General features: G+C 38.3%; 1 protein-coding gene across 5 annotated transcripts in view; it reads left to right on the forward strand.

The window, feature by feature from the left end:
• Nucleotides 1–12,922, forward strand: part of LOC150083087 (sorting nexin-14-like) — an 842,525-nt gene that overhangs the window by 803,630 nt on the left and 25,973 nt on the right. For all 5 annotated transcript variants that reach the window (XM_090377020.1, XM_090377024.1, XM_090377023.1 and 2 more), the window contains one exon: nucleotides 9,952–10,016. In XM_090377020.1, coding sequence (XP_090233146.1) covers nucleotides 9,952–10,016 — 65 coding nt within the window. The remainder of the gene's footprint in view (nucleotides 1–9,951; nucleotides 10,017–12,922) is intronic.

Below are 12,922 nucleotides of genomic sequence, written 5' to 3' on the forward strand. Positions count from 1 at the left end.
TCTGATTTATATGAACCTCTTGAATGTATACAAAATATCACGGAATATATTTTAAAGAAAATAGAATAGAGGAAGCAGTCCAAGCAATTCTCGATTCGGCTAATAATATGGCTACTATCATTGGCATTAAAGCTTACTCACATCATCCCCCCCCCCAGTGTGTGAGGAAAAAATATGAATGAGTGAGTGAAAAAAAAATAAAAACGTGGTTACCCTGTACACACGAAAGATGTTTTATGTGAAAACATCTTTGCCGAAAATCAGAACCATTTTAAAATCTAACAGCTAGAACTGAAGTTATGAATAATGTAATTTTTATGCTCGCTCCTGCTTCTTACTCTACTGAATCAACATTAGTAACATTAGCGTCATACTTTAGTCTGAAATATTTAGGATGCACATGCCCGCTACTTACTCTACTGAATCAAAGTTTGAAAGAGGTCAGCAAAATCCAAGCCAATAGCCTAATTACCCATTTGATTGTAGCCATTTGTTGAATAGTATGATTGCAGCAATGTATTGTTGCAATCCACATTTTCATTATATTCCATTGTTAGGTGCCACTATAGATGTTTTCGCAACAGTAATTTTCTGGGCAGTGAAAGGGACTGAATGCCACACTGCTATAGCCTTTGGATTCACCGATGCCAAAGTCAAATGCAGAGCATTGTCAAGAGAATCGAGCAAGCCAACCTAACAAAATAAAAATGGAGTAGCAATGAGTGAGCAAAAACAGACTATTGAGATTGCTTTAAAAACAAACAAAAAATCAAGCATTGGATTTAGCAGTGCCTTCAACCAACAATGCCACTGCTCCATCTAATAATAATGTACCCGAAGTTGAGTATTAATTATGTACAACAACATTTCTCCAATTGTGGAGCCAATGAGTTTAAATGATCAATCTCCTTTTCCTTACACCGACTACTATTTACATAAGAACGTGCATCAAGAGTTTGAAAGGATATTTATGAAAAATGATTTCTGTTCTGTGTTCTGCATTTGCGATTGTATGGTTCGAAAACACCACAAAGAAACCAGCTAATAAAGATGCACCATTGATATGCACTGCATTTCTCGATTGACGTTGACGGGATCCTTGTGTGTAATAGTTGCAGAGGATCTCTTAATAACAGCACCATTCCAGTTCTAAGTCAGACGGCTTTGTCTACCCAGAAATCCAGAAATACCGAAATTGGATTTAGTGACAGTGAGTCTCATTTCTCCCTGCTTACTTCATGCAAATAAGGCTCCTGAGACATGAATATGGACAATACGGCATTTTGGACCAAGGGATCAGTGTGCCTCTTTCAGCAACACGATAGTCCATCACTTGCCAAGGGAGATTGACTGAAAGAGGCACATTGATTACTTGACCCAGAATGCCATATGGTCCGTATGCGTGTCTCAGGCCCCTTATTTGTGCATATAAAAGCCAAGAAAATACCCAAGACAAGCTATTTGATTGGGTTAGTAAGAAAGAGATTAAAACATGGCTTCAATATTTGATCGACACGCCTCTCTATCAATTGTATCAAATCACAATAGATCGGTCATTCTTTGATGATGGTAAATTAATTTGACTAAAGACGTCATAAGCGAAGTGGTTCCAATCGCAGAAAGCCTCATTGCCCAACAGCAAACGTTGTTGTGGAGTGACGATAAATATCTTAGAATCACCCCACACAATGCAAAGATGTGGAGAACCTCTAGTGCATTCAGACAATTAACACTTTACTTGATGCACAAGGTTCTAAGAATTGGCACGCCCTGTGAATAAATGTTGCCCGCAGGGTTCAATCCTTGGACCTTTCTTCTGGAACATAGTTCTGGATGAATTTCTGGCCTTGGATCTGGGCCAGGTGGAAAGCCTTGTCTTTGTGAATGACTTGATTTTCCTTATAAAAGGTAACACGCAAGTGGTTGTAGAGCAGAGATCAAATACCACCCTCTTGCAGCTGCAGGAGTGGGAACAAATACATATGCTCAAAATATTGCCTTTCAAAACCAAACAAATACTTCTAAAAGGCAATTTAAACATAAGAAGACCTCCACAAATTAAAATTAACATAACTGCTATAAAAATGGTAACTGAATTAAAATAGCTAGGAGTTGTCTTTGACTCAGAATTAACTTATTACCCCCATTTGGCTTACGTGGCAAAGAAAAATGAGAAATTATGCAGGCACCATTGCCAGGATCAACTGAGCCAACGGGACGCTCAAAAGGAGGACTCTGGCAATCATATACCTTGCAGTGTTCCTACCTGTTATATAACCTATAGAGCCGGTGCATGGTTCACCTGCTCGGCCATAGTAAGAAACAGGAATAAATTAGAATCAATACAAAGGACAACTCACTGCTACCAGAGCATGTTGCACAGTAAGCATACCTGCACTGCAGGTGCTGGCTAGAGCTCTCCCAATTTACCTGGAAGTAGCCAAAAGAGGCTTTTATTATAGACTTAAAAAGGGCATATTCACAGAATTTCTGGGGATAATCCTTGACACAGCAAACTCCATCAAGGCTGAAAGAAAGAAAGAAAGAAAGAAAATAGAGAGAAAGCTCCATGAACAAGAAAATAACCACAAAGGTCCATGATAGGAACGGAGGAGGGGTTATGCTGTTAATTAAGAAAAACATAAAATTTAAGGTAGAGCATCCAGTTGACATAGATGGACAGTCCAATGTTGAGTCATTTTGGTGTAATATAAGCACTGGGAAAGCAAAAATGAGAGTAGGAGTGTGTTATAGGCCTAATGACTACAAAGAACAGTTGTACAGAGAAATAGAATGGGCCAGTAAATCAGATTGTGTTATAATGAGGAATTTTAACTTCCCAGATATTGAGTGGAATTTGTAGAGTGGTCACTTACACACTAGCAAGACTTTTGTGGATTTATTGAATGATTATTTTTGGCAGCAGCATGTTTGAGAGGCAACCAGAGGTAATAATACTTTTGCCTGATTATCAGCAGTGATTATTCATGCATTAAGAATCTACAAATAAAGGAACAATCACTAAGTACCAGTGATCACAGTGTATACTGTGGGATATACTCAAAGATGCAACTACCATCAGGGGTAATGGTAAAGATTTTTGCTTTCGTAAAGGTGACTACAGTGCTCTCAGACAGTTTTTAAATTCTATACAGTGGAACCAACTGATGATATTACCAAGAGCAAATTCTAAATGGGATGCTTTCAAGGAATTAATCTTGAAAGCTACTAGGCTTTTCATACTAACTAAGAAAAATAAATACTGCTCAAGGTTTAGGCCTAAATGATGTCAGATGGACTAATGAGACTTGTGGCAGAAGAAAAATACATGGGATGCATATAGAGTATCAGGTGACACAGAAAAAAGGGCAGATATAAGCTAGTCTGTAATCAAGTCACAATGGAGATTAGGCAAGTGAAGGCAGGTTACGATAAATCTTTAAAGAGGGATGCTAAGTAAAACAGCAAAGACTTCTTTACTTATATAAAGTCTAGAAGGAAGGGGATGAATCATTTGGTCCACTTGATAGCGATGATTCAACTATTGATGATTCTGCTTAGAAAGCTGGTAATCTGAATAAGTATTTCGCATCTTCTTTCACACTTCAGGAGTTATTAAGGGATGAAAATGCTAGAAGTTTATCAAACTGTAACAGGGTGCTTATTAATTTTGTAATAACTGAGAGCAAAATGGAGGAGAAATTGTTGAAGTTAAACATAAGAAAGGCACCTGGGGTGAATGAGATCTATCCAGTTATATTAAAGGAGGTGGCAAAGGAAGTTAGCAAACCCATAGCCATAATTATGAGCACATCCTTGGGCTCGGGAGGTCCCCACGGACTGGAGATGTACAAATGTATCCCAAATTCACAAAGGGGAATCTAAGAGTGACACAAGTAATTACTTTAGGCGCATTATAGCCATAGTAGTTTATGCGCCATTAAACACCCATAACAACAACAACAACAACAAGTAATTACAGACCAGTTAGTTTAACATCCATTCCTGGGGAAAAAAATGGAGTCACTGATTAAAGATGCATTGTAGGATCATCTAGACAAGACTACAGTAATAATTCAGACACAGCATGAGTTTGTTAAGGGAAAGTCTTGTCTGACAAATTTGATAGGATATTATTATGTGGTTACAAAGGAACTGGATGCAAAAAATAATTTTGATATCATATACTTGAATTTCAGGAAAGCTTTTGACACCGTTGTGCATGGAAGACTACTGTACAAACTGGAAAAGTGTGGTATTAAGGATAAGTTGCTGCAAGGAATGAAAGGGTGGTTGAATGCGAGAAGACAGAGAGTGGTAATCAATTGGATTCTGCTCTTCATGAACTTATGTTATTAGTGAAGTCCCCCAGGGTCCACTGTTGTTTTGTATATTTATCAATGATATTGATGAAAGTATATCAGGCCTAATGTCAAAGTTTGCAGATGATACAAAGGTTGGCAGGGTTGTTAATGACAGTAATGGCAGTGTATTACTGCAACAGGATCTAGAAAATTTGGCAGATGTGCTGAGAAGTGAAAACTGAAGTTTAACATTTACAAATGCAAATACTGTATACTGGTAGAAATAACCCCAGAGAAACGTACCAACTGTGTGGTACTACACTTAGTGTGGTAGAAAATGAAAAATATCTGTGAGCAATTGTGCAGTCAGATATAAAGTTTTCTGAGCAATGCAGGTAGGCTGCCAGAGAGGTCGTGGAGTATTGTCAATGATAGACAGGAACTTTGCTAGTAGGTGAAAGGCTTAGGTTCTGCACATTGCAGCAGCTGGAGACTAGGCACCTGTGAGGTGATGTGATTGAGGTGTATAAGGCCTTGAATCGTTTAAGCACGCTGAAACCTGATGGGATTCTTCAGCTTTCTTAGTAGATTACAAACCTGAAGAGACATAAATTGAATTGATTAAAGACAGTTGTGGAATAGATGTGTGGAAATTTGCCTTTAGCCAGCAGGTGATTAATTTTTGGAACAAACTTCCATCTATCATTGTGGAAGTTGCTAGCTTAAATAAATTCAAGGAGGAAATGAACAAAACCTCTAGAGGGAATAGATGTTTGAAATTTTTTTTTTTTTTGGCTTATGCTACATAAGCTCATACACTTGCTTTCTTGGATCTCCATTACTACTGCTACTACTGACTATAGCAAACAAATTGGGAGCAGGAAACCAGAGGTATGGTTACCAAAGGTTTTCTCCCGTGGTTGGCAATGGTTAACCCAAAACCACCAAAATGGTACACCCTGGACTATTCACAACATTTATACTGGCAGGTCACAGCTCCCTAAGTGTGAAACTAACCTCCTTTGGGCAGATTGATCACCCAAATTGTACCTGTGGTGAGAGTGAAGACTGGGCACACATTCTTTACGAATGTATAATTTACAACATACCAAGAACCCAATAGCAGAAATTGGCCCCCTACAAGGGGGACAAGAACACTTATTTATAATAGAAGAACATAATTATAAAGCTTTCACAAGCTTCACGCAGAAAGCATTTGAAATCCATAGAAATATATCCAGTCAGCCTTACAGTCCCCATAGCAAAACAGTAATCCATAGTCAAAGTGCTCATGTCTCACTCTCCAATCCCAGATGATGACATTTTAAAATGGCAGGGTAGCTGTATTCAGCTCCCTGAGAGATATCCAAATCTGAAGAAACCAGATTGACGAGGGTCCCCCAGGATCGACCTGCCCCTAGTGGGCGACTCGGGGCTCCACACCGATTAAGTAAACACACCAATTTAGAAGACCTTTATGCCAAACACGATCGAAAGCCTTTGAGATGTCAAGAGCAACTGCTTGTTTTACCGAACTTTTCCATTGAATTTGTCCATAAATGGGTATGGACAAATTCAATGGAAATTCAATGATAAGCCAGAATATCACAGTGGATCAACACTGATGGAAACCATACTAGCAATCGTTGATCAGACGGAAAGTTTCTAGGTAGTTTAAGAGTTGGCGGTTAATTTATTTCACCATTACTTTAGAAAGAATAGAAGTAATTGCAATGGGACAATAATTGGATGGGAGGAATTTGTCACCCTTTTTAGGAACTAGCTGGATATGAGCAAATTTCCAAGCAGAAGGAAAAACACCTTTGAAATAAGAAAGTGAAAAAAGGTGCCAAAGAACAGGAGTAAGTTCAGGAGCACAGGTTTTGAGAACAAGTGGAGAAATACCATCAGGACCTGGAGCTTTCTTGCTATCAAGATTCGTCAAAATCCTTCTGACATCCTTTTGATGGAAGACCATAGGAGGCATTGAATGGAGCATGTTGGGAATGGTGGGAGGTGTTTTACCAAGATCATTAATACATGAATTTGAAATAAAATGGGATATTAGCAGGTCAGCTTTATCCTTGGCTGAAGTGACAACAGAACCATCTGGTTTTGACAGAGGTGGAAGCAGAGATGGGCAAAAGTTGTGGCCAGTAGCTTTGGCAAGAGACCAGAATGCTTGGCTACCATTAGGACAAGAAGCAAGTTTTCTACTCTGAGCCTGTTGGAAATGTTGTTTGGACTGATTAATAACTGCTTTACAATTTTTGCGAGCTTTGGTGTAGGCAGAAAATGAAACTGAAGAATTGGAAACAAGCCAATTACGATATACAACGTTCTTCTCTTGAACAGCCTTAGCACATTTATTGGAAAACCAAGGTTTAAATAAAAGGATGAGATTTTAAAGTGGAGTGTAGAATAAAAGATTCCATTCCTACAAGAATAATTTTACGGACACAATTTGAGCAATGGTTGACATCAGAAATCTTGAAACAGTAATCCAACCAAGGTAAAGAAGAAAAGAAATCTCATTGATCATCCCATTTTGCATTCTTGTAATGTCAAACAACACGAGGTTGGGAATAGCCATGAGATAAAGGTTCCATTGGAGAAGAGACAATCACTAAGTTGTGATCTGAGGTGCCTAATGGACCCCTCATTTCGACCGTGTACTTAGAAGGGTTGTTTGTGAGAAAAAGATCAAGTGTGTTGGCTGTATGGTTACGATTGTCTGGTATTCTTGTAGGTAAATGAACAATCTGTGCAAGGTCATTAATAATTGCAAAAGCCTCAGCATCTCGACCAGCTGGGTCGGTGTGACTAGAAAACGGAAGCCAGCTGGAGTTGTGAACATTAAAATCACCAAGGAAAATTACCTCGCTGTTGGAAAAGTTGGACTGGAGAAAGTCAAGTTACAAAGAGAGGAAGTCCAAGAGCTCGAAGTGATTAGTGGAATTGGGAGAATGGTAGAGACAACAGATGAATTTGACACATTGAGGTAGAGAGATTTTAAGCCAAAGGAGATTCTAAATTACCAAGTCTCTGACAGGGAATATCAGAATGGACATATGCACAAGTACCATCTTTGAGGCGAACGGAATCATACAGCGAATAATTTGGGCAACTGAGATTAGCAGTAGCTGAATCAACGGTAAATGAGATTCTCTCAGAAAAAGAACATGGGGTTTGCCAGACTGCAAATGGAAATGGACATTGTTGAGATTAGAATTGAGACCACGTATATTTGTGAAATGGACTAGGAAGTGTTTGGGAGGTTTAGGTAAGTTTTTAGGTTCACAGATAAGCTTACTCTATTAGTTTGACAATTCATGGTGTATTCAATAGTAAGAAAAAGTGGCGGGGGGGGGGACATGCTGTGTGAGGTAATGAAATTTTTGGATATGGTGTACACATGGTAAGAATATACTGAGATCCTTGACATAATGTTGCCTCGACAATGTCCCCCACATACACACTACTCGGACTCTCTCCAGTCAGTATATGGCAGAGTAGAGGAAGCAAGATTGTACACTAGCTGATCCGGAAGCCTCCTAAAGAATTACCAATAGGTTCAATCTGGTGTACTAACTAGCAGCTGGCCTGCAAACACTATTTTAGAGCTGTACCCTCGAAATGTAAGTAAGATTGGATCTCGCCATGATGTTCATCATAACCTCAAAAGTCATCAGTCACACTGCATGATGGAAGAGATGGGGAGGGGTTGACCGAAACTTGGCTCTGGAGACTAAACATAGGTTCCACCAATTCAAGACTCCAATAAGCAAAGTTGTTGTATTGCACCAGTTGATGAGAGTCGTCTACCACCTAGAGTGGTAGACGACTCTCATCTCACTGAATTATGACCACCCCTACAAAAACTGAATGCGACCTGTTGACCACATGAAGTATGAAAGTGCAGAGTTAGTCAACTTACGTAGCATAGATAAAGTGTCAGTGGTTCGGTAGGTAGTAATATTCCGAGCGTGAAAGAAGGATTTATCGAACTTTGATAAAGGACAGATGTGGGTGCTCAACGAGCTGGTGCCTCGATTTCCCAAATGGCTGAACTGGTGGGGTGTTTGAGAGCTGCCATAGTTAAACTGTACTAGGACTGGCGTCAGAATGGTCAAACAACGACCCGACGGCAAAACTGCAAAGGTCAGCGAAAGGTTGATGTTAGAGGTGAGCGCCCAGTCCGATGACTCGTACAGTCGAAGAGGCATAGCACTGAAGAGTTGACTACCCAATAAAACATGGGCCAACCCAGAACAATATCTGGCTTGACCATGCGTCGCACGTATGGGCTGTATCAATACATGTGAAGACTGGAAGAAGGTGTGCTGGTCGGATGAGTCACGTTATTTACTCCACACCGTATATGGTCATGTACGGATTGGCGTCAACAACATGAGGCTCTTGATCCATCATGCATGGTATCAAAAGTGCAGGCCGGTGGAGGCAGTTGTATGGTGTGGGGCATGTTTCACTGGCAGGAACTTGGACCCATGGTGCATGTGGAACAACGCATCAGTGGTCTCCACTATCATCAACTGCTTGCTTACTGTGTATACCCAGCTATGTTACACTTTTTCCCGAATGGCGATGGTGTCTTCCAAGATGACAGTGCGCCAAGCCACTGGGCACTTGTGCAGGAATGGTTTGAGGAACACAATTCTGACTTCCAGCATATCGATTGGCCTCCAAACTCCACCAATATCAATCCTGTAGGGCACTTGTGGGACACTATGGAAAGGCATATTATTATTATTAACCATATGGTGCAAGGAAGCCTGAGGCTTATTCTGCACCGGCCAAAAAAAAAAAAAAATTTTCCCCATTACCCAGAGAGAGAGAAGTAAAAAGGAATCACCAAGAAAGAGAAGAATGATGTTATCCAGCTCAGGACCCTGGGTGTGCCAAGCCCATACTCACCAGATGTGAGCCCCTGGTGGTATATCAGTCATTTGGATACACCAATCACCTCCATACCTGCATTGCTTACTGCATTACACATAGCTTGGTTGGCCATACCTCCCAAATGTTTCCGACATCTGTTGAATCAATGCCACGTCGGATAGCTGCTGTGCTGAGAGCAAAAGGAAGACCTACAAAGTATTAGGTAGGTGGTCATAATTCAGTGATCACTCAGTGTGTATATATATATATATATGTATAAATCATAATGCAATGAGTGAATGGAGATTTTGAGCAGAAGAATTGCTTATTCTGCTTGCACTTTTATCTGTATTTTAGTAAGGATTTCATAAATTTATTCACCAAAAATTATAATTTTTGTTCTCCTTCTTAACTTCCATCATGGAAATCTGAATTTCCCATTCCCCACAGCCTCTCTTTTTACATACCTTTGTTGTAGCAAAATGCATGTGTACTAATAGTACTGATTAGAATAAAAATGAATTAAATACTGAATGTGAATTTTTGCTCTAGAAATAAAAACCTAACTTCACTGTCCCCCCCTCCCCTAAATTAAAAAAAAAATTTAATTTGAAATTCAGGTTGGTTATACCCTAACTAAAAGGTTATGGATAAACTGAAATAATATTTATTAAACAATTTTTTTTTTTTTTGTAATTTACATGGTAATATTCTTTATTAGTTTAACATATGACATCATTTATTTCAGGACAAAAAAGCTGAAAGCAGAAAGAGCATGGATGGCTTTAGCCAAGGCCTGTGACTTCTTTCCTGGTATAGACATTTGTTCCTAATGTGTAAAATAAATGAAATATTTATCTCTGTACCTTCTTTGCAGAAGCCTTTTATTTAGAAAAATTTGTCAAAACATTATATAACATTTTATTTTATTTTTTTGGAAAAGTATCTCTTTTTGGTTGTTGATTTTCTTGTTACGTGTATCCCTCAATTTACATGATTAATGCATTTAATTAATCACCTTATACAGTTAATGTGATCACTGTATAAGGTGATAAATGCAAATCTATGTTGTCTATTGTTTCATTAATTCGTTGCCACGTGAAGTGCACAGGAGGCATGAAGGATCACCAGTTCCCCACTGTTACTGTACCTATCGTGTAAAATGGTCAATGCTAGCTCAAATCAGACCACTTGCTGTTGAATCGAATGTGCTGCTCTGTATTTATTCAGTTTGCTTTATGCTGTTGAGATTTATTGAGTTAATGTGAGTGAGAAAATCATACTGAATTTTATTATGGCACCTAAATGATCAGAAATATCAAGTGATAGATTTGAGTTAAAAAATTAAATGGATTCATTGTAAACCTTTTTTCTTTCTTTTTCTCCAACATAATGTTGGAGCAAAAGTTGAACATTATTCACAGGTTTAAAGCCGGACAACATGTGGTGGACATTCCTCAAGATTTATATGTACTACCAATTGTGATGAGATTTGTTTGCTAAAAAGAAATAGAATTTAAAAGTGCTGCACAAAAGTGTTACTTCCAAGAGTGCAGTAAAGTAATAAGAACAAGAAGTTAATGTTAAGGAAAAAATGGAGAAAAAAAATTAATTTGCCATCTGATATATGCCCATTAGCATAAAAATAATTGTGGACAAGCCATTGACTTTGCATATGCATGTAGAACAAGAGTTCAAATATAAACTCAATAACATGCATATGTTATTGAGTTTATATTTACGTAAATGAGAAAATCATACTCCATTTAATAATGGCACCTAGATGACCTGCAATATAGTTTTATGTTAGAAATGAAAAGGGTGGTAGTAGTCGTTATTAGCAATGGCAAATGATGCAACAAAGCAAACTTATATAGCATCAGTAAAAAAAAAAAAACTACACAGTTCACCCATCTCTACTCTCAAAGAATTTGTGTAGTTCTTCCTTGAATTTATTCACCTCATCCACTTCCACAACAACAGATGAACCCTGTTCCAACAATAATCACCCACTGGCTGAAGGCAAACTTCTGCACATCTATCCCAACCATCCTTCTTCAACGTGAATTTATGCCATCTCATATGTGTAGTATCAGCAAATGGAAGAATGCCAACATGCTGCTTATTCAATCCATTCAAGACTTTAAACACCTCAGTCAGATGTCCATGAGAGGGCAAGTCATCAGGCGATCTTCCTGTTGTAACCCACATTCCAGTGTTGAAATTTTGGAAGTGCTTCATGTAGCTGTGGCAGATTCTAACATTAATCACAATTATGAAACCCATATACTCACCATTATGAAAGCAGTTATTTTATAAGTGTATGTTGTCCTACTTCCACAGAGTCTGATGGCAGATGTTTTGTCCTTGCCCCCCTTTTTCTCTCTGTGTTTATTTATTTATTTTTTTCCACACTATCTGCTATCTGTTGTAGCACATGTGCTAATGTCGCTCTGCAAAATATAGTGATATTATGTCATAGTACTTGTTTACGTTGATAAAAGAACAGATCGCTCTGAAAGCTTCTTAGTGTATGTTTTGTATTTTTTTTTTTTTTTACTTTTATCACTTCTAGCATTTATCTGTATATTATATTTCAATCTGTCTTAGCTTCTATCTTTAGAAAGTTTACATACATTGTACTTTACTTTTTTGCTGTATTTTTAATAAAGTTTTATTTTATAACATTTCATTGGTAGTTACGAGATTTGTTTCATTAAGGAAATATAGCACAAGATGGATGAATATGGAGCTAGCCAGTCTAATAATGTAAAAAAAGGGAAAGTTACTGAGTGATGAAAAGTACAGAAGCCTACAACAGCTTACAAGTTGATCTGTAATTATACCACAGAAAAGGTTAGGGTAGCCAAAGCTGAGCAGGAGAAAGCACTGGTTGAGAGAGCATAGGGGACACGGAGCTTTTCATGTATATGAATACAAAGCAGAAAAAAAAAAAAGAATCAGATTGGACCCTTGTGTAATAACTGTGGGAAAATCTTAGATAACCCAGTTGATATTGCTGATGAATCGAATAGGTACTTCACATTGGGCCTTCATGATGAGAAGCTGTTATCACGAAGAAGAGAATCATCTGCTAAATTGCAAATGATTCTTTATTAGAAAAATTTTCAAGCTTAAAGGCAAATAAGGCTTGTGGCTGATGCCATATACAAATAATTTTGAGGGAGGTAGCCAGAGAGTGTATTGAACCTCCGAAGTTAATCACATTGGAATCACTGGATTCAGGTGAGATTTCTTTGGATTGGTGAAGTGCCAACAAATCACCATTACCTAAGGGAGATTCCAAAAGAGTGAGATCAGCAACTACAGACAGATTAGTCTGACTTCAGCAGTAGGGAAAATCTTGGAGGCAATGATCAAGAGTGCAGTCCAGGGACATTTAAATAGAAATGGAATCTGAAAGATGCACAGCGTGATTTTGGTAAGGAAAAATCATTAGCATTAGTAGAGGCATATGATGCAAGAAAGCAAGCTTATACAGCAACAGCCAAAAAAAAAAGAAAAAAAAAAGGCGTTCTCATTTCATCCATCCGTTCGCTCCAAAAGTTTGTCCAGTTCTTCCTTTAATTTATTTAAGCTATCAACTACTCACTAGCTAAAGGCAACTTTCCACCCATCTGTTCTACAACTGTCTTTACTCAATTCGAATTTATGCCTCCTCGGGTGCCCAATCTGAGCAAGAATTCTATCAGCATTGA

This window comes from Mastigoproctus giganteus, chromosome 7 (genome assembly GCF_048544385.1).
Source record: "Mastigoproctus giganteus isolate SK-2022 chromosome 7, ASM4854438v1, whole genome shotgun sequence".
In the NCBI taxonomy this organism is placed as follows: Eukaryota; Metazoa; Arthropoda; class Arachnida; order Uropygi; family Thelyphonidae; genus Mastigoproctus; species Mastigoproctus giganteus.